We start from the raw sequence: 23,403 nt of genomic DNA, 5'->3' as shown, positions 1-23,403 counted from the left end.
GCCCATGACGAGAGTGGATATAACCATTGAGTTTCGCACGATTGTGTCAGAAACCACTGAGCCACAGACAGGAGAACTATTACAAGGACTTTGCAATTCAACAACGAGCGATTTTACGCTGAAACACTGCAAGTTAACCTATACCATATTGGATTACTTCATTGACACGGACGTTCTGCAAACCTCGATTCGGGAATATACTCATTGGAGATTATCCTGGATATCCTTGTGGATTATACAATTACGGATTTCAATATGACTCTGGAGGAACTCGTTGGATGCAATATCACTGAGAAAAAGTAAGTTCCTTGTACATTTGTCGCTCATAATAGCCGACACCTTGCTGCAACATAGTGTGCATTGAGAATAGATGGTTTGGCAGTGAACCGTGAAGCACATATAGCCTCAGTACTGAATTCACCAGGTGTTAGTAGCCTATTCTCAATTGTGGTGCATAACTAACATAATTTATTTTTCTTGAAGGATGGAGACCGTGAATCAAGCACTAGAAGAGCTGCTGGTGGCAGCGCAGCAACAAGACTGCCTGACTGTGGGAGTCTACGAGTCTGCAAAGCTGATGAATGTGTAAGTACATTATTGACCATTCTATCCTATGATTGACCATTCCATAATATGAGTCAATGGTGCATAGCTGCAAGCATGACGCCCATTGCAAGACTTTTGTCTGCATATGTATCTATATTTGATATACAGAACAGATCATTCATGTACTATTCCCTTTCTTTCTGCAGTGATCCTGACAGTGTTGTGTTGTGTGTTCTGGCGACTGACGAGGATGTCATTCCACTGCAGATTCACTTCACGCTCATCCAAGCCTTCTGTTGCGACAACGACATCAACATACTGCGTGTCTCCGGCATGAGGCGCCTCGCTCAGGTTCTTGGCGAGCCAAGCACCGCTGACAGCAACGGCAACGAGCCCAATGATCTGCACTGCATCCTTGTCACTGTAAGTACATCCTCCTATATTCTTATTTGGATTACATTGAACGGGCAATAGGCTTTATGCATAGTTGTTAATTTTGAATACATCGAAATGATCAAATCATCACAATTTCCTAATTCAAGACATTCCTGACGATATCTCTCCCCCTTTTGCCTACAGAACACCCAGTGCCAATCTCTGAAATGCCAAGCGTTGCAGGATGTCGGCAACTACTGCGAGGAGAGTCGCTGCAAGAACCAATGGGTACCTTACCTGTCCCTGCAGGAGCGCTGAACTAATGACCCTCGCTGAGAAACGTGAAAGCGATGAAAACAAGTGAACAAGTCGTCATTCTTCCAGAATGAGAAAGGCGTTCAAGAAGGGGCATCGTCGACATGCCTGTGTTTGCCTGCCCTGGGCCGCTATCCAGTGACGGAGATGAGCATGCGAAGGTTCCGATGGACAATGCGCATACAACCATGACGCATCTGACCCCGCTCTCTTCCTTCGCGGAAAGGAACTGTGTCGGCGGGAGTGGGGCGTAGGAACGAACTGTAGAGAAATCTCGCTGCTGTTTGCCCAGCCATGTTGGAACAACCGGCGGGGGCGGTTGCATCGCGTGGGAACGGACTTGCAGTTTCGTTATTTGAGAGGAGGGACAAAGCAACTGTATCAATGAGAATACAGACTTGAAACTGAGTTTAACCCTATCCTTTCTGACGTGGAAGTCAGTGTGTTTATGATCAAATGCAATGTGAATGACTGCAATGCTCTACAGTTGGATGTTATGAGTAACAGTGCAATGCAGAAGTCTTCAGAGCAACAATGCCTATGGGTTGTTATTGTGTAAGAGATATCGATAGGGTATTGTGTAAAAGATTTTTGATAGAGTATTCATTCTGGTTACACTCATAGCCAGGTGGCTGCCTGTTAAGAGGGTCAAAAACAATGTAACAATGCCACAATGTTACCATGTATTGATTTATTTGACATTGACACAATTAACTAATGTATTGCCATTATTTAAGTTGAACAGAGTAATATATAACAGTGAAATGCATTGTTGAATAGAATGTTAAACTTATTTGAATAAATGATTGAACTGAAATTGAATTCTCTGAGTGCTTTATTCTATGGGAAAGGGGGGCGTGCAATTATTTGCCGAGGTGTGCTTTGGGTACTGTTTCAGTGTTCTCCAACATTGTTTCTGGTAACCTAGGCCTACTGTACAGTATTGCACATATATGAACTTCACTCCAGCTGGGAATCAATCACACAGTAATTAACAGGCCTATACCTATTGGATTATAAGGAACCAATTCAGAGTATTTTATGTTCACCCGTGTCCTGTCTATAATGTACACATGGAATCAGTAACACTTCCTAAAACAGTCCCAATACTTTACTTATACTTGATGCCATTTCAACTTTACAGCCACGAATGAAAACCTTCATAAGAATGTAGCCTATATACTGTTTTTCCAAGGCTGGAGTTTTAAATGACACCCAGCCTAATGCATATGAACTAATGTCTTGCTATTTCTCACCAAGATGTAGGCTTCACAACACCATTATTAAATGCAATCTTGTACTTTCATACACATTGTTGAGATACACTGTTTACTTTAGGCCAGACAGTAGCTTTCTGATGCTGTGATGCATCCACAGTAGCCTACAGTTTGATATCCAGAGAGCCTTCATCACTCAAATGCCATGCACGGGCAGTTGGAAGCATCTAAGCTCTCAAATCTCGAATCGGTCTACGTAAAGATTGAATCCTTTCACCTGAGTTTCTTGTGCAATTCGTGCAATTCGTGTAAAAAGACAGGTCAAACCTAGTTTCAGTTATGGGTCTTTTGTTGTTTAAAAAGACAAATAGGAACCAACCAAACAGGTGGGCTGTACTGTAGTTTCAAACAGATTTTTCCCTCACAATAGGCCCCCAATGAGACACTAACTGAAAAAAGGATTGCAGCATGGCTCGTGGTATATTCTCCTTCCTTATACTGTTGACGGCACTTATCCTCTTTCAAAACCCCTTGTGCAAACAAACAGAGTGTATCAAGATCTGGGTGTACAGATAGCTGAGGGTGCAGACCCGTCTCCTGGCTTTACTGGTAACTACTTCACATCCTGGTTGGCGGCCAGCACTGTTGTGACACCCTGCCCCGGAACAGACTGTGACTCCATATAGGCCCAGAAATGCAGTATACTTCCTTGACTTGGCAGTTGTCCTGGACCTTTCGTGTGCCTAGGGTACAGCTTAGTCCTAGAACTGGTCACTAACGGCAGTTCACTCAATCTATTGTTGGCCTGTCTGGGACACAGGTAACAGACAGTTGGCTGATCTAGATAAGGCTTAAGGTTTGAACTACGATAGGTTGGTACATCGGAGAGACAAGGGTGCCACTGGGTTGAGCTGTAGCCTAGTAATGATGTTGTAATAGGCAAATAAGTCCAAATCTTCTCTCCAAAAAATTGGACAGAGAGCTGCAATATATAATAAAATAAGCTGCAGAGTGCAGAGGTGGTTTAAGGGGAGGGAAACAAGCTTATCTGGACATCTACAGCCCAAAATCTACATACTGCAGGCTATACTACACTGAGTGTACAAAACATTAAAAACACCTTCCTAATATTGAGTTGCACCCCATTTTGCTCTCAGAACAGCCTCAATTTGTCGGGGCATGGACTTTACAAGGAAAGCGTTCCACAGTTATGCTGGCCCATGTTGCCTCCAATGCTTCCCACAGTTGTGACAAGTTGGCTGGATGTCCTTTGGGTGGTGGACCATTCATGATACATACACATGGGAAAATGTTGAGTGTGAAAAACCCAGTAGCATTGCAGTTCTTGACATACTCATACCGGTGCGCCTGGCACCTACTACCATACCCCGTTCAAAGGTACTTAAATATTTTGTCTTTCCCATTCACCCTCTGAATGGCACACATATACATGCATGTCTCAATTGTTTAGGCTTGAAAATGGTTATTTAACCTGTCTCCTCCCCTTCATCTACACTGATTGAAGTGGATATAACAGGGGACATCAATAATGGTTCATAGCTTTCACCTGGATTCACCTGGTCAGTCTATGTCATGGAAAGAGCAGGTTTTTCTAATGTTTTGCACACTCAGTGTATGTCCTCTGATACACCTTTCATTATACGTATACAGTACATACAGTACCATAAGAAAATGAGGACACACCAACTAATTCAAAGGTTGTTTATTTGTTTTGTTTTTTACTATTTTCTACATTGTAGAATAATATTGAATACATCAAAACGATGAAATAACACATATGGAATCATGTAGAAACCAAAAAAGTGTTAAACAAAGCTAAATATATTTTTTTGTTTTAGAATCTTTTAAGTAGCCACCCTTTGCCTTGATGACAGCTTTGCACACTCTTGACATTCTCTCAACCAGCTTCATCTGGAATGCTTTTCCAATATTCTTGAACGAGTTCCCATATATGCTGAGCACTTGTTGGCTGCTTTTCCTTCACTCTGCGGTCCAGCTCATGCCAAACCATCTCAATTGGGTTGAGGTCGTGTGATTGTGGAGGCCAGGTCATCTGTTGCAGCACTTCATCCCTCTACAATTTGGCCTTATAGCCCTTACACAGCCTGGAGGTGTGTTGGGTCATTGTCTTGTTGAAAAACAAATGATAGTCCCACTAAGCGCAAACCAGATGTGATGGAGTATCGCTACAGAATGCTGTGGTAGCCATTCTGGTTAAGTATGCCTGGAATTCTAAATAAATCACAGACAGTGTCACCAGCAAAGCACCCCCCACATCATCACACCTCCTCCTCCATGCTTCACAGTGGGAACCACACATGTGGAGTGTCACCCAGTCCAGGGCTTCCAGCGACAGTTCCCAGTCCAGGGCTTCCGGCGACAGTTCCCAGTCCAGAGCTTCCGGCGACAGTTCACAGTCCGGAACCTCCTGAGACGGTCCACAGTCCGGAACCTCCTCAGACTGTCCACAGCCCGGAACCTCAGGCGACGGTCAACGGTCTGGAACCTTCAGCGAGGGTCAACGGTCCGGAGCTTCCAAACACGGCGTCCAGTCCAGCTCCATGGCAGGAGCTCTCCTCTGCGCCGATGCCCAGTCCAGATATGGCGTCCAGTCCCGCTCCATGGCGGGAGCCTTCCTCTGCACTGAGGTCCAGGCCAGGGCTGGTGTCCAGTCCCACTCCATGACAGGAGCCTTCCTTGACACCGAGGTCCAGGCCAGGCACATTGTTCAGCCCGGGTCCATGGCTGGATCCACGGGATGAGCGGGTTCTTCGGCCCGCACCAGAGCCGCCCCCGATGCTGCCGGTTCCACGGGATGAGCAGGTTCTTCGCCCCGCACCGAAGTTGCCACCGACACTAATCAACCACCTACCCTCCCCATTTGGTTCCAGGTTTTGCGGCCGGAGTCCGCACCTTTGGGGGGTACTGTCACGCCCTGACCATAGAGAGCCCTTGGTTCTCTATGGTGTTTATGTCAGAGACTGACTAGGGGGGTATTCTAGTTTTCATATTTTTAAGTTGGTGTGCTTGATATGGTTCCCAATTAGAGGCAGAGGGTTATCGTTGTCTCTAATTGGGGATCATATTTAGGGAGCCTTTTTCCACCTGTGTTTTGTGGGATATTGTTTTTGAGTTAGTGTATGTAGCACCTGTGTAGTCACGGTTCGTTGTTTGTTTCTTATTTTGTTTTATAGTTTCACTTTAATCAATTATGTGGAACTGTAATCACGCTGCGCCTTGGTCCTTCTCTACAAACGATCTTGACATGGAGATCATCCGTTCACCTACTCTGCGTCCAACAAAGACACGGCGGTTGGAACCAAAAATCTCAAATTTGGACTCATCAGACCAAAGGACAGATTTCCACCAGTCTAATGTCCATTGTTAGTGTTTCGTGGCTCAAACAATTCTCTTCTTATTGTTTGTGTACTTTAGTAGAGGTTTCTTTGCAGCAATCGACCACGAAGGCCTGATTCACGCAGTCTCCTCTGAACAGTTTATTTATTTATTTGGGCTGCAATATCTGAGGCTGGTAAGTCTAAGGAACTTATCCTCTGCAACAGAGGTAACTCTAGGTCTTCCTTTCCTGTGGCGGTCCTCATGAGAGCCAGTTTCATCATAGCTCTTGATGGTACTTGAATTTTTCCGTATTGACTGACCTTTATGTCTTAAAGTAAGGATAGACTGTCGTTTCTCTTTGCTTATTTGAGCTGTTCTTTCCAATAATATGGACGGCCTTTTACCAAATAGGTTTACCACACCTACCTTGTCACAACACAACTGATTGGCCGAAACGCATTAAGAAGAAAATAAATTCCACAAATGAACTTTTAACAAGGCACACCTGTTAATTGAAATGCATTCCAGGTACATACCTCATGAAGCTGGTAGAGAGAATGCCAAGAGTGTGCAAAGCTGTCATCAAGGCAAAGGGTGGCTACTTTGAATAATCTTTTTTTGAAGAACACTTTTTTGTTTGTTACATGATTTCATGTGTTATTTCATAGTTTTGATGTCTTCACTATTATTCTACAATGTAGAAAATAGTTTTTTTTAAATAAAGAAAAACCCTTGAATGAGTAGATGTGTCCAAACTTCTGACTTTTACTGTACATATGTGCAAATAGTGAACATAGCCTAATCTAAAACCACTGTCACTGCACTTGCAGGTTTCTATCAGTGAGGTTGGGGAATCCTGTCCAGACAAAATAGAACGGGATAGACGGGGAGAGAAAGCGAATCGTGAAAGAAGCCCTAGTAGTAGGTGTGCGGTGGGATCATTGGTCTCACACACACACACACACACACACACTATAATTAGGTCACTATGGCAACCACAGATCAGTGTCCGAGACTAAATAGGCCCCAAACTGGTGTGATAAGGCTTTAGAATAGACTGTGTCATTTATCCCTGCAGCACGTTCTACATGTCGGGAGGAGTTACATGTAACCAATGATACCATGAACAGGAGCCCTATAGAAGTGGTCCTGTGCGGCTCAGTTGGTAGAGCATGTCGCTTGTGTTGCCAGGGCTGTGGGTTTCGATTCCCATGGGGGACTAGTATGAAAATGAATGTACTCACTGGATAAGAGCATCTACAAAAATGTCAAATGTAATTCTGGGATGGCTTTTGCCATAAACACTTACTCTCTATCAGAAGAGCATGTGGTTTAGAGCGTAAAATGGAATCCAGTGTGTGGGTCCAAGATATACATCATACCTGTGTTCTGGCTGTCCTGCAACCAGACAGACATCAAACAAATGTCACAGAGTTTTCCACGTGTGTGTGTGTGTGTGTGTGTGTGTGTTAGAGAGAGAGAGAGAGAGAGAGAGAGCGCAATATTCTCTCATCTCAACATTTGCAAAAATATTGATTGCCATTTTGTGGACATCATTCCTGGCCATTATTACAGACAGAATTGAATCTCCCTTCTAGCTTTTAAGATGTATTGGAATACATGAGGAAAGCACATGAGAGACTGTATATGTCTCATTCTGTAGACATGTAAGATAAAGATGTTGCACCAGAAAGCAACAATAATCGCTCTGGTAAATCTTAAAACAGAGTTTCATGCATTCCTTAAATAGAAGGCATATTTTTTGTTACAGAGATAGAGGGCTATTTTCGAAGTCTTCATTCTCATAGCATCATGCCCAGATCTATTGCTGCTCTGTTTTTATGGAGTGAGATGGCCACATACACACAATGCAGCTCTGTAAAGTGTGCGTCACATTGCCATAGAAACGGTAAGGGGTAGCCAGAGTATCTTTGCTGGCTCTGTATCAAGTGTTTCTAGTCTATATCTTTGTTAAATAATGAGTACAACCTGAACCAATCACACTTGGCTACTGACATGTATTCTACCACGTATGGGTGTCCTGCGGATTCGTCATTGCTAGGTCCCTGTATTTTGGTGAATCATGTCACATGACCTGGATTTGAACCTTTATTTAAAGAGTTTTCATCAAACTGTCCCCTTTTCTTTTTATGTCGATGGTCCAGCACCATCCTCAGAAAATGTAAATCATTTTGGTGTAACTCTAATTTCTGGAAAAAAAATTCAAATCCAGGTCATGTGACATAAAACAAAGGGTCCTAGTTTCATTTCTTATGTAAAGTTGGATTTGAGACATTGGATGCTTGCATCACAGTCAGGAAGATGATCAGTCGTAGCAAAATTGAGAATTTCTGGTGCTGAGAAATGTGGCAGGTTTTTTGAAGAAAAAATAAATAAATCACGCCAATTATATCCGCGAACGACAACATTATAATACTGTATATTATTTAGAAGGCACTCAGGACAGGGAAACACTCGTTGTTTCCTCTAATGTCACATATTTGTTATTGCTGTTTAATTACACATCATCACCACGACACGGTCTGGTTCAGTCATGAGAAAACGAGAATCTCCTACGATTCCCGCCGAGGTTCTGTGTCGTGCGCGTCCGGCATAGGCAGCGCCGCTGGAATGCAAAGAATGCGGACGAGCGGCGCGTCTTGACGGGAAGTGCGCTCGAGTAGGTTTTTCAAACGGTTCATTTGCATAGCCAGTGTGGCGCTCTTTTCCAGAGCGAAGTCAGGTAGGCAGGCTAAAGACACACTCACGTTCACTTTTGCACACACAATGGAGCTAAATAAAAGATCATTTAACATAAGAGCTTGTATTATAAAATGCAATAAAACAATTCAGTGAAGCAGCAGATGACTGTATGATTGGGAATAATCATGGGTGCAAATGCCATATTTCGTTACCTAATTCAACCGATAATAATAAACACCGAGCTCTGTTGACATAGTTATGCAGCTTTCACTCAACAACTTTTAAGGATTTTACATTTTGTGATCTTCTCTTCAAAGTTGTTTTCGCAGGTCACAAAAAGCAAAATTAGCATGACACGAGCTGAATTAAATGTCAAAGGCTTTGAGAATAAACAGCTTGGTATAAGCACAGTGCAACAGAACAGTGTCATTTCACAGAGATACACATGTTTTCATGAGAAATCTAGAAAAGAACAGGAATTTCAAATACATTGCCAGTGCTTGGTTTGGCTGGAAGCATGTAGAGCACATGGCCAGCAACCTCTGTGTCTTGTTCTTTTTAGCAGTCAAGTGATGGTGTGCTGATAATGGGCCTCTATATGCCTATGTAGATATTCCATTCAAAATCTGCCATTTCCAGCTACAATAGTCAATTACTACATTAACAATGTCTACACTGTATTTCTGATCAATTTGATGTTATTTTAATGGACAAAAAAATGTGTTTTTCTTTCAAAAACAAGGACATTTCTAAGTGACCCCAAATTTTTGAACGGTAGTGTACATTTTTTAACGCTAAGCTATTTTTCTGGAATTTGTCTTTCAGCATAAAAATAACTGAACTTTCCTCCACCAGTGAATCAACAACGGTTAACAAGCAGCACTTTAGGTATTTTGTCTTTGTATGGCCTAATCCTTATGATAATAGATAATGACTACGAAAGCTCAGGATTTGCAGTCAGATTGGTAACTAAATCACCCTGCCTGGTCTAAGTGGTTTGACTGCTACTTACAGGCATGATCATAAATATTTCAGTTATGGACTATCAAATATTACATTATGTTGCAAGTTTTCTCAAATGTTAGAGTGAAAACATTAGGATTGTAAAATGTAACTTTGCCACCTGGCAAACAGGTTAATAACTTGTAGCTACACAATTCCCTTCCATTCATGGTCCCCTTTTTTATGCGCTAAAGGGTCATCACTGAGGAAAGTCTGCAGGATGAGGAGGACCACAAGGCAGGTCCGCCGGAAAAAGTGATGCCACATTTGCCACACGCAGCATTTGCCAAAGCACTTTTGATTTAGTTTAATAAAAAATATTGTCGCCAAAGTAAAAAGAGGGCCAAAGTACTGTTTTTGTAGACCGATTTGCATCACGAATTGTCAACTCTCGCACAATTTATCTGTCTTTCACATCCGAGTTCTTCACATTCGAGTGTTTCTGCAGGCGCTTTGTGTATCTTGACCAATCAGATTCACGGAAATCGCAGGTCGTGTGCGGGCAGGGCACAACCCACAAAGATCGAGGCGCGCTGTCCGCTTTCCTCGGGTATTTATTTAGCAAGAGTGATAATAAATCACTCACGACAGACACAAGCAAAAATTATTTCATAAATGTAGCAGCCTATACACCTAAACATTAGCGATCTGATATGCTGTGTTGCATGGAAACTAGACCATTTTTCAGTCTGATCAACTGTAGGCCACTAACAACAGCAGCTGCATAGTCTAGCCTACTATGCGCCCTGTCCTTCTGGCCAGGGTAAACTTGGGCTGAATACCTAGACTTTTTGAATACAAAATCATTAACTGGAATTAATCAATAAACACAATAGCTGACACAGACTGAGTTACTTTTCAATTAGGCCTACAGTTGCATAGGACAGGACTACAGAATACAAACCTGCATAAAGTAAGCTCAGCGATGTGAGTTTTATTGTCCAATCATGTTGTTTTGGTGTCCACATTACTAACAAACTATCATGGTTCAAACACACCAAGACAGTTGAGAAGAGGGCACGACAAAAACTATTCCCCATCAGGAGACTAAAAAGATTTGGCATGGGTCCTCAGATCCTCAAAAGGTTCTACAGCTGCACCATCAAGAGCATCCTGACGGGTTGCATCACTGCCTGGTATGGCAACTGCTCGGCCTCCGACCGCAAGGCATTACAGAGGGTAGTGCATATGGCCCAGTACATCACCGGGGCCAAGCTTTCTGCCATCCAGGACCTCTATACCAGGCGGTGTCAGAGGAAGGCCTGAGAAATTGTCAAAGACTCCAGCCACCTTAGTCATAGACTGTTTGTTCTCTCTGCTACCTACACGGCAAGCGGTACCGGAGCGTCAAGGTCCAAGAGGCTTCTAAACAGCTTCTACTCCAAACCAAAAGACTCCTGAACATCTAATCAAATGGCTACCCAGACTATTTGCATTGTCCCCTCCTCTTTTACGCTGCTGCTACTCTCTGTTATTATCTATGCATAGTCACTTTATTCACTCTACCTACATATAAAGATGACCTTATTTACCTCGACTAACCGGTGCCTCCACACATTGACTCTGTACCGGTACCCCATGTATATGGCCTCACTATTGTTATTTACTGCTGTTCTTTAATTATTTGTTGTTGTTTTTTCTTACTTTTTAGGTATTTTTCTTAAAACTGCATTGTTGGTTAAGGGCTTGTAATTAAGCATTTCACTCACTATAAGGTGTTGTATTCGGCGCATGTGACAAATAAAATTTGATTTGATTAGATTTTTTTTTATATAGCACAAACAGATCGAAGACCAAGCTAACATTTGGCTGATTGTCAGAACAAAAAGAGTGAAACTTCAATGTACTTGAGGACTACTCTAGAAATGCTTAGTTTGGTACAGGAAACACCTTCCAGCCGGTGTCAATTTTGCTGTTATTCTGGCTGCACGTTTTGATGTGACTGTAAATTAGGCATAGTTGGCTAGCTAGCAAGCAAGGGATAAGAACGTTGCCAGCCAGTATGGCAATGGAACATTTAGAATAAATATCCATGGATACTGAACAAAAAGACTAAACGACTGGGAAGAACGTTGCCAGCCAGTCTCAGGCAAACCGAACCTATAGAACAAACAACCAGCCGGCTTGGGTAGTAACCCTAGATTTGTGTCGGGAATATATCTTGTGGAAGGATGAAATAGTATGAATACATTTATCAAAAATAACGCTTTGAATGAAAATATGTCAATCATTATTTGAATATTTTGGTAACATGTAAAAGTGGTAATGCCCTTGAAGCCGTTGTTTAGAGGATATATTGGCACGGTTTTCATTTGTGCCTGATATCAAAAATTAAAACAAAGTTATGTTGCAAATTCAGCAGGCTATGGTGTGAAATAGGCTTGTGCAGTCCTTATTTTATTACTTATCTTTAATGCCGTCTTTGGCGTGCTTTGGTGTGCTTATCAAATCACAAGCACCCTTTTCCCACTCCTATCGTCCCTTCCTTTCTATCTATGGAACAGCTTGTTGCATTGTGGCTATAGACATTTAATCCATAGAAGGGGTTTGAAACCTCTAACCCTGGCAAATTGACTGGTTAACAGGTTAACAGGTTAACAGGTTAAACTCATGGGTACAGTAGCAATGGCTGCTAGTCTTGACTTTAATGGGAACTACCATCTATGAATTACATGTCTATGGTTGGTTGCGGTTGTCAGTTTGCCTGTCGCAAATTTCAAAATACAATCATACGAAATACACATTGTTTGGAAAGCTAATTATGTCATTACTACATGTGTAATGTAATAGACATTATTTCTTTACACACAAAAAAATATTTTATTAATAAAATATTGAATCAGTCGTCTTCCTTAAATGAAGGGGATGATGACAGAAAGGGAGAGTATGATGGGTATGATGATATCTGATTTAATTGGTGCTCAACCTGCAGCTCAGACACTTAATTCAGGATAAATGGAGTTAGCCCTGAGTTAGCCTGCCCCGGAGCAGGTTAGTTCTGAAGGATTCGTTGCCATAGAAACTTACCTGGCTAAAAGGTGAGCCACTTTCGTGGTACCGGTTATCTCGAGTTGAACTCAGAGTTGACCAAAGTTACCTTGCTAACTCTTCAAACCTGATTCATGGTATAGGGCTCAGCTCCAAATGTTTTTTGAAGGGGTAAGGGGGTGGTCTCTAGACAATTCTATCAGCCAATCAGGCTGTATATGTAAATATATTCAAAAATGTATCCACACGCTAACAGTCGGAATGAGCATTTCAGTGGCCCAAGGAAGCTCGGGGAAATCAATTATAATATTCATATATTAAACATTCACACACAGTGATTTATTAGATTTATTAGTGATGATTTAAAAATAAAATGTCTGCATGGGTGCTTTAAAATATATGTCTGCATGGGTGCTTTAAAATAATATGTCTGCATGGGTGCTTTAAAATAATATGTCTGCATGGGTGCCTTAAGGGTGCTTAATACAGCAGTCCTTCCGTGGTTCTGAGTGCAGAAAAGTAGAGTCAGAGTATTCTAAAGTGTGTAGGATGGGAGAGACTGGCAGGAGACTTGCAAAGGGATACAGCTAAAAAGAGAAGTTTGGTTCTCCCTCGACACAGACAGACAGGCAGAGTTGGAGACATACTCAAGCATAGCCTTACGCCCAGTTTTTCTGACTTTTTTTAATGCTAACTCACACAAAACATAGAGGCTTGATCTGTGTGTGCAGCTGGGATGGCTCCCACCCACCCTACCACTGTGTCTGTCTGCCTGCTAGTCTGTCGGGGGAGGTCTGCAGCAACAGGAAATGTGGATTATAATTAATGGACATTTGTGTAGGGGTTGATACATTTTTCGTAAGGGAAAATCAAGTCTGAAATTTCTAAGTGGAAATTAAAGCCTTTTTAAACCTCAAATACACTACACATAAAAAATGTCCTGCATTGCAGGAATGTTCTCCTGTAACAGGGTGATCAAATTAAGATCCTAAGAGCCTGCGCAGCCTACAGCACCGCTAACCTAGTTTAGTGCCAGACTAGGAGTCTGAGGTCACAGCAAAGCTGCATATAAACAGAAATTAAAAGACACCAGGCGTGTTTTACGACCTCATACCATCCTGCAATCTAGACCAAATCAAACAGGAGCTGCCAATGAATCCAACACTTTAATCTGACTAGGATCAATGCTTTGTTTCAACATTATAAACTGTAGCAGAGTAGCGATAAACTGGGCCTCAATTGCACACTGAAAGGAGGTTTACAGCAGATGCCAGTGAACAGAATATTCTCTCAGCCACTGCTGCATGGCGGTCATATCGGTACTCAGCATTAAGAGAATGGGGTTGAAACTGAAGTGTCAGGAAGTGAAGAAACAATGAGAGTTTATTTCGGTCCAATATTCCCCCCGAGCATGTAACAAGGCGATTATAATGTGGCGCATTGTTGAACTTGGTCTGACAGACTGACTGCGTCTGGAACCGTCCTTGCCCACAGGTTCAAGTTGACTCAAGATACAGAGGCTGCAAGGGCGAGTGGATAGTGTTTCGCTGTCTAGGGCAGGTCCCATAGCAACTATGCCACAGCACACCAAACAGTCAATAAGCATGTTGTTTGACTTTCCCCTGTTAAACCATAGCTATAGTTAAGTCCCCTAGTCCCTCACTGATAAAAGAGCTAAGCATAATGATAATGAACCATGACTAAGCAGCAAGGCAAGTGTGTGAGCAAAACCACAGAACAAACACGTTATTGTCAACTGGCCAGGGTACTTGAGGTCAAATGACCTCAAGCTGTTAAACACGGTAAGATGATATATTTTAAGCGACTGCACAGTGGCAGAGTGATCATCCTATGGTAACTCATGAGGCCAGCGAGACCTTTTGTGATCTTAGCAGAGTCGTGGAATAGGCTTTGGACATGTGACCTCCTTCCAACGAGGTCTCCAAATGACACTGCTTGACCTGACACTTTTGATGCTCTCACATCTCGGCTTATGGGCACTCATAAAATACCCTACCTCCCTCACTGTGTCTGAAGCATCAGTGCCAATGAATCATGGGCTGGCTACCTTTGAAGTAAAATAAAGTGCCATTATTGTTTCGAAGGTGATGGTCGGGGATATTTTAGAAGTGCTTCAACCCCAAAGCCATAAAAACAGCAAAGGTAACTCATAGCGTCAATGGAGAGTGCGAGTGTGTGAACCCTGCGATAATAGGATCTATTGTGCGACAAACACTTCTCACATTGAGAGACAATGCCTTGCTGTGTCTTCCAAGTCACAACAGCCACTCTGCAAAAACGGTGGAAAATGTTTTAGGAGCTGCCCTGAGGGCTCCCGGCCGACACACCGAAAAGCACAATAGCTGTGTTCATGGTCTCTGCACGCAGGCTCTACTGCAAGACAGGGCGGCTGCAGTCTGGAGCCACGCACGCTGAGCCCAGCTGACATCAAGCCAGCCTAGAAAAAAAAATCAACTACAGGAACAGGAGCCCTTTTCTTTCCAGCAAAGCCTTACTCTGCCCCATTTAATGTTGCTGACAGAATTAAATCTGTAAGACTCCAGCTATAAATAGCGGGCTGAGAGGACTATTTTTAGAAGGCTCTGGCTATATTTAAATGTAAAGGGAGTGGTACCCTCTTTAGACTGGGCCTTTTTAGACCAGAGGGATTTTTCAATTGACTCTTCCTTTTTTGAAGAAATTAAATCTTCCATTCAAGGTTATCCCCCCCCTTCACCTCAAATGGCTACAGAGAAATGTGGCGACTCTTTTGTGTGCTGGCGAGTGCTAAATGGGGACTCAGTGCCTGTGAGGTGGCTGGGCCAGTGTAGAGCAGTAGCTCTTAATTACAGACCCACGTCTTAGGGGCCCCCAACCCATCTCCCCAACCTCTCCACCCCATTCCTTAACCCAACCACTCCCCACCCACCAAACTTCTCTTTATTCTGGAACCCAACATCATATTACCCTAATTCACAATCGATTGAACAACAGAGGGACATTTATTAAGGTTTGTCCATCTAATCAGAAGAATAACTAAACTGTTCTACTTTGTGAGGTGAACCTTGCGGTCGTCGTGTGTGTCCTTTCTGTGACTGACGATCCTTCGTGAAGAATATACAGTTTTGCATATGGAGATAATAATATCTCAACCAACAGATGGAAGTTTCAGTTCTCAAACGGAGAAGTCATGTTGCAGCCTATGCTGTGTATTTGCATCTCATGAGCTAGTCATCCTGAATTACTTGAGTTGAGTAAAATCCAGAGTCAAGGGGAGTTTTTGTTGGCCCATGGGGGCCCTCGGGGGGGCAGCCCTCACCACATGACTCAGCGGGGATGCCCAAGGTGTCCATGTAGGTAAACCCTGCTGAAGACAGCGCTTTGCATATTCACTGAGACACAAACCTTAGATTAACAACTGTGTCTGATGGGAATTATCTGTGGGACTTTCATGCTTTGTTAAGATTATAGAGCATTTGATTACGGTATATAACCTCATGTCCTCACACACTCCCATAGGGATCCTGTAACTCATTTACTATGTACCTTTTCAATTATTACGAACAAGAGAGAAGTTAGAGTCAAACCAATGGTAAGCCCAGGATCAGTTTGGGTTGTGTAGCTCATGATGGTTAAAGATAGGACTGGGGAACCATGAGCTGAACTGGAATCAGTTGTTCAAGGTGGGAAAGCAGCATGATCAGCTATCTCCCTACTGAATACCACAACAGGCCTTTTGCAGTATAATTAGACAAACTAATGAGATAAGAATAAACAAATCAGACCTTTTGCATTTAGAATTTGAACAAATCCCCATTTAACCATTGTAATCATATTCAGAAAAGCCCCAAAATGCTTTGTGGTTGTGTTTGTACACTGTACCCTACTGTTTATAATGTGTGTGTGTCAGTTTCTTTCTTCTTTCATCTAAATGGCTGTAAAAAAAATGTTTTTAGCACAGTCATATCTTGGGTGGTCTCGTTAAGTGCGATGTACTGTAGCTGGCTTATTGCCCAGAAACATTTATTACGTTTATTCTTTGCTCCCAATCAATTATTAAAGAAACTGTTGCAAGAGGGGAAAATCATACTTGTCCTGGTCCTGTGTGGCTCAGTTGGTAAAGCATGGTTCTTGCAATGCTAGGGTTGTGGATTTGATTCCCACAGGGGACCAGTATGAAAGTGTATGCTCTCACTACTGTAAGTCACTCTGGATAAGAATGTCTGAGAAAATGAAAATATACAGCAGGCTATTGCAAAACCCAATAGGAAGTGAGTTGAGTACCTACATGGCCACGTATCGCTCACCTGCACAAATGCTGTAGTCCTTTTATGACCTCACCATCCCATAAACATATGCTACTTTGCCTTTTAGGGCGCCAGTTAAATAGGGAATCATGTCATAAAAAAGCCTAATAGAAAGCATGCCCACTTTCCGCTGGGCACAAGCTGGTTGAATTGTTTCAACATCATTTATCAACGTATTGTGACGTGGAATCTACTGTACAAAAGAAAATACATTGGATTTGAAAAAAGTCATAAACGTAAACTGTTGTTTTGAGGGTGACATTTCAACCGCAAGAATATGTCATCATTGTAACCAATCTTCAACATAGACAAACCTTGTATCAACGATGTTGAATTTGTACCTTTGAAACAACGTCAGATCTTCAACGTTATATCCACTATCAAATCAGAAACAATCGTCTGGGCAGCGCCTACACATGCACTTTTTTTTACATGCACTTTTAGTAAAGTTTGATTTGATTTAGTCCCATTCTTTATCTTTGATTATTGGTTGAGATGGCAACGTGAATACAACATATAAATTATTCATTTGTAGACAAACTGGAATTTCTTGACGTGAGGGCCCTTGGCTGACCCATGGCTCCCCATGACAAACACAAGACAATATAACTTTTGCAATATAGTAAATAGCCTATTAACTTGTTGACAAGTTATCAAATGGTATGTTGGATTCACGTCTCCAACTAAACCAAACATCTAAGTTAAAGAATAGGATTAAGCCAGTGGCTCAGATGAAACTATCCTCCATTGTCAACCAAACACAATTCAATCATCTTTTTCTAGTACAGGAAATAGCCTAAAGTTAAGACTATCTTACAAACTAATGTAACAGTATTTATTCACCCTTAAAATGAATAACACATCCATGGCCAAATTTTGACGTTAGCCTACTGCAGGGCTTCCCAAACTCGGTCTTGGGGACCCCAAGGGGTGCATGTTTTTTTGTTTGTTGCCCTAGCACTGCACAGCTGATTCAAATAATCAACTAATCATCAAGCTTTGATCATTTGAATCAGCTGTGTAATATTAGGGCAAAAACCAAAATGTGCACCTCTTGGGATCGCGAGTTTGGGAAACGTTGGCCTACTGTAACTATGAATGTCTTCTTATCTAATCATAAAAAGTGTGCACGCAAAGGTCACAGCTCTGTGGAGACCTTCACAATTGCAATAATAATCTGTGCAGAGTCTTGGAACGGCATTGATCACTTTCACTATGTACTTTTAATGTAATCTCAACTGCAATCCAGGTCATTCGGTTTTGCTATTAGATGAACACAGTGATAACACATTCATTTATTGTATAAATTCCCATTTGAACTTTGTTGTGCTTTTAAATGGTTGAAAGCGTGGTGATAAAACATTTAGATGACAACTCAACCAAAAATCTGACATTGTTTTTCCATTGGAATTTGAATGTGCTTTTAGACAGTTGAAAGCACAGTGATAACACATTGGTAATTCAAAAAACCTCTGGCTGTCTTTTTGAGTGGGTGAATAAAGTTTGAAATCTCACTGATCAACGTCTCAATCAAATATTACCAACATTTCCACTTTTAAATGACATGGTGTGCCCAGTGGGTTGTGATAGGTTTCTTTCCCTAGCAACAGGAAGCTTACTGCAGAAGCCACCTCCTGATTGCCTACTGTTTTGCACTCGCTGCATTATGGGTGAATTGTTTGGTTGTCATTGGTTCTCACAGTTGGAACCATTTCCTCATATTGTTCCTCTGTATTCTAATCATAAAGCCATTTTGAGAACTACATTCAACTACAATTTTGCAGGAGATGTGCAGGACATAGCACGCTAAAAAAAACTCACATCAACAATGAAAATAGATAAATGCTGTTTTGGTTTTGCTTTTGTCCTGTAACTCCAGAGGATGGAGTTGAGGTGACACTCAAAATAATCTGTGGGGTGCAGAAGTCACTGGAAGCCAGTTGGCCTCAACCTCAGGCCTCTGCGACTGAAGATAGGCCATTGTTTGCATTGCCATTTTCTTTGTCTAAAATGGCAGCCTAATTGAAAGGCACCAGTAAAACCAGGGGGAGCCCACAAAGTCATGAGGAGTGCTCGTCTGATCGCCCATCAGCCAATGTTTCAGTGAGAATCAAGGCTTTGTTCGGGTCCTCCGAATCAGAGTGGAGTTGAAAAAAACCTCAAGTGAGGCCAACCTTGATTCACACACAACACACACGCACACATTCTCTCTCTCTCTCTCTCTCTCTCTCTCTCTCTCTCTCTCTCTCTCTCTCTCTGCAGCCACAATCAGGAGTCTGTGGGTGCAGCCACAATCAGGAGTCTGTGGGGGTGTAGTGGGATAGAGTTGGGCAGGGTGGGGTTTGGGTGTACAGTGATACAGAGGCAGCCAGGCTTGGAGAGGGAGTAGTGTGTGTAGGGATTAGCAGTGTAGCTGGAAAGAAAATGCATAAGGACGTGAGTAATGTGAAAGAGACCAAGACGTTTCAGGCAGAGCCACGAGGCTCTGAATTGAGGTATAGCTTTCTCATTGGCATCAGTGTCTTCATTTGTTTAAGTGCTTGTGTGAACTGACTTTTGTATATTTTAAAGAACGAGAAATAAGGAGCACGATAGAGGGTGGAGGGGTGGAACGGTGTGACTAGCCACATAATGTACACACTTAGTCACTGAAATGTGCGTGAAGAAGAGAAAATATGCTTCTAATAGGCCTCTGCTCCCAATGAGCCACAAAGCACTTCACACAAACATACTGTACACAGTCCAAGATACTTGGTGCTTTCCTCACCACAGAGAAGGCACTAACTGTCTGAGCTGTAAATGTGATCATATCCAGAGTGCTGGAGAGTGACTAAAACAACATCATGTGACCTGTACCACTTCACTATGTCGAAAAGACTCACTCTTCTCATTTGCATCTGTGTTCTAATCTAGACGCAGTAATTCATTTTGAACGCAGATCAAAGGCACTGGAGCGTTCCTTCTGATTTCAGTGGTCTTCCCTTACTTAGAGGACTTCCATGCCTTTAGAAGGCGGTCGTTACTCAATGTGCCCTCATGCCTTTGTCACGTGACCTGACATGATAGTGTGTGAGTCAGATGAAATACTATTTACAGCTTTACCCCCAGTTCTAAAGCCTGTAATACTTTGTTCTTAGCGGTGTCTTTGTGAAGGAGTGGATAGCTCTGGCTGGTTTCCTCTTTGGGTAAATGATCGATTCGAGGCCATTTAGTGTTCACAAGGAGAACCTGATAAAAGGTTAACTGCATGACCTTTGCAGTGTGGTTACATATTTAGTGCGCCACACACACACGGACGCACACACACATATCACAAGTTTAGTTTAGTTTATTAGGATCCCCATTAGCTACTGTACATGCAGCAGCTACTCTTCCTGGGGTCCACATAAAATGTACAAATACGGTGCATTCGGAAAGCATTTCCTTTTTCCTCATTTTGTTAAATTACAGGCTTATTCCCCTCATCAATCTACACACAATACCCCATACTGACAATGTGAAAAAAGGTTTTGTGTATCAACAAACAAACAAAAACGGAAATATTACATTTACATAAGTATTCAGACCCTTTGCTATGAGAGTCGAAATTGTTGGGATGTTTTTCAGAGTTTATTGGGAGACCAGGGAGGAGGGAGGGAAAGATGAAGATGAAGATGAAGATCGAGGGAAAGATGAACGGAGCAAAGTACAGAGAGATCCTTGATCAGAGTGCTCAGGATCTTAGACTGGGGCGAAGGTTCACGTTCCAACAGGACAACGACCCTAAGCACACAGCCAAGACAATGCAGGAGTGGCTTCGGGACAAGTCTCTGAATGTCCTTGAGTGGCCCAGCCAGAGCCTGGACTTGAACCCGATCAAACATCTCTGAAGAGACCTGAAAATAGCTGTGCAGCGACACTCCTCATCCAACCTGACAGAGCTTGAGAGGATCTGTAGAGAAGAAAGGGAAAACTCCCCAAATACAGGTGTGTCAATCTTGTAGCATCATACCCAAGAAGACTCAAGGCTGTAATCGCTGCCAAAGGTGCTTCAACAAAGTACTGAGTAAAGAGTCTGAATACTCATGTAAATGTGATATTTCATTTTTATAAATTTGCAAACATTTCTAAAAACCTGTTTTTGCTTTGTCATTATGGGGTGTTGTGTGTAGATTGATGAGGGATTCTTAAAATAAAAATCTGTAACATAGGCTGTAACATAACAAAATGTGAAAAAAGTAAATGGGTCTGAATAGTTTCCGAATGCACTGTACATGACAAAGTACAGAACAGTTATAGACAAGGTCATTAAATTAATAATAATAACACAATATATATATATGTGGTTTGAGTACCGTGAAGAAACCCATAGTGGCATGTCTGGTGGGGTATGTATGTATCTTTCTGAAGTATATGCAAATAGATTATGGTTAGGCATTTTCAACACACAAATGTTTCTTAAAAAAACAAGAAGCGAAGTAGTCAATTTCTCCTCAACGCTCAACCATGAAAGACTATCATGTATGTTGTTGATGTTAGCTCTATGTGTGCACGAAGGCACAACAACACAAATTTCCCATCAGGAGACTAAAAAGATTTGGCATGGGTCCTCAGATCCTCAAAAGGTTCTACAGCTGCACCATCGAGAGCATCCTGACTGGTTGCATCACCGCCTGGTATGGCAACTGCTCGGCCTCCGACCGCAAGGCGCTAAAGAGGGTAGTGCGTACGGCCCGGTACATCACTGGGGCCAAGCTTCCTGCTGTCCAGGATCTCTATACCAAGCGGTGTCAGAGGAAGGCCCTAAAAATTGCCAAAGACTCCAGCCACCCAGTCATAGACTGTTCTCTCTGCTACTGCACGGCAAGCGGTACCGGAGCGCTAAGTCTAGGTCCAAAAGATTCTTAACATCTTAACAGCTTCTACCCCCAAGCCATAAGATTGCTGAAGAGCTAATCAAATGGCTACCATTTGCATTGACCACCCCTTTTTAAAATATTTTATTTTTATTTTTTCCCTGCTGCTACTTGCTGTTTATTGTCTATGCATAGTCACTTTACCCATACCTACACGTACATATTACCTCAATTACCTCGACTAACCTGTACCCCCTGTATATAGCCTAGTTATTGTTATTTATGTTATTTATTGTTATTTGTAACTTTATATATTTTTTTACTTTAGTTTATTTAGTAAATACTTTCTTAACTGTCATTTTTCTTAAAACTGCATTGTTGGTAAAGGGCTTGTAAGTTAGCATTTCACGGTAAGGTCCACCTACACCTGTTGTATTCGGCGCATGTGACAAATCAAATGTGATTTGATTTTGCAGTAATGGTGTCACGCCCTGGCCTTAGTTATCTTTGTTTTCTTTATTATTTTGGTTAGGTCAGGGTGTGACATGGGGGATTTATGTGTTTTGTCTGGTCTAAGGGTTTTGTATGTTTATGGGTGTTTTCTATTCTAGGTGTTTATGTAAGTCTATGGTTGCCTAGATTGGTTCTCAATTAGAGGCAGGGGTTTATCGTTGTCTCTGATTGGGAACCATATTTAGGCAGCCATGTTCTTTGGGTATGTTGTGGGTGGTTGTCTTCTGTCTTTGTCTATGCACCAGATAGGACTGTTTTGTTTTTTCCCCACATTTGTTGTTTTCTATTTTGTAGTGTTCACGTTTATTATCCTTATTAAACATGTTGAACACTAACGATGCTGCATTTTGGTCCTCTTCTCCTTCAACGGAAGAAAACCGTTACAGAACCACCCACCAAATAAAGGACCAAGCGGCGTGGTAACAAGCAGCAGCAGCAGCAGGAGAGGCAGCACTATTTAGAGAAATGGACTTGGGAGGAAATCCTGGACGGAAAAGGACCCTGGGCACAGCCAGGGGAATATCGTCGCCCCAAAGCGGAGCTGGAGGCAGCGAAAGCAGAGAAGCGGCATTATGAGGAGCTAAGACGGCAGAGCGGCGGGAAGCCCGAGAGACAGCCCCAAAAATGTATTGGGCGGGGGCACAGGGAGAGTGTGGCAGAGTCAGGAGTCAGACCTGAGCCAACTCCCCCTGTTTACCGTGAGGAGCCAAGGATGGAATCAGAGCAGTCGGCGAAGTTGAGGTGTGCGTCTGAGAATGTGGAGGAATTATTGGACAAATTGGAGGAGAGTGAATGGAGGGGTGATTATGAGACATTCGAGGAGTTGTTGATAAAATTGGAGGAGAGTGAAGAGAGAGAGCTGTTGGTTTGGCGTAGTATGCACGGCATTCACACTGAGGAGCGTGTTAGCTGTCTGATGCCACATGTGTCAGTTCCTAGTACTCATCCTGAAACAGATGTTAAAGCTCCGGAACAACCTTCACAACCCGGGGTGTTCTGTTCCTGCTCCCCGCACTCGCCCAGAGGTGCGTGTTCCCAGTCCGGTACCACCAGTTCCGGCCCCACGCACCAGGCTTCCTGTGCGTGTCCAGAGCCCAGTACTCCCTGTTCCTCCTCCCCGCACTCGTCCTGAGGTGCGTGTCCTCAGCCCAGTACCACCAGTGCCGGCACCACGCACCAGGCCTACAGTGCGCCTCACCTGTCCAGAGCTGCTAGAGCCTCCCGCCTGTCCAGAGCTGCTAC

General features: G+C 42.7%; 1 protein-coding gene across 1 annotated transcript; it reads left to right on the top strand.

The window, feature by feature from the left end:
• The first annotated feature begins 39 nt into the window (after nucleotides 1–39).
• LOC112250716 (growth arrest and DNA damage-inducible protein GADD45 beta) lies at nucleotides 40–2,053 on the top strand. Its single transcript, XM_024421089.2, has 4 exons — nucleotides 40–299; nucleotides 484–585; nucleotides 753–969; nucleotides 1,126–2,053. The coding sequence occupies exons 1-4, from the start codon at nucleotides 256–258 to the stop codon at nucleotides 1,237–1,239; spliced, it is 477 nt and encodes a 158-aa protein (XP_024276857.1). The 5' UTR covers nucleotides 40–255; the 3' UTR covers nucleotides 1,240–2,053.
• Nucleotides 2,054–23,403: the final 21,350 nt, after the last annotated feature.

Source organism: Oncorhynchus tshawytscha, linkage group LG05 (assembly GCF_018296145.1).
Source record: "Oncorhynchus tshawytscha isolate Ot180627B linkage group LG05, Otsh_v2.0, whole genome shotgun sequence".
NCBI classification, from domain to species: Eukaryota; Metazoa; Chordata; class Actinopteri; order Salmoniformes; family Salmonidae; genus Oncorhynchus; species Oncorhynchus tshawytscha.
This window is presented reverse-complemented; position numbering and strand designations above follow the sequence as displayed.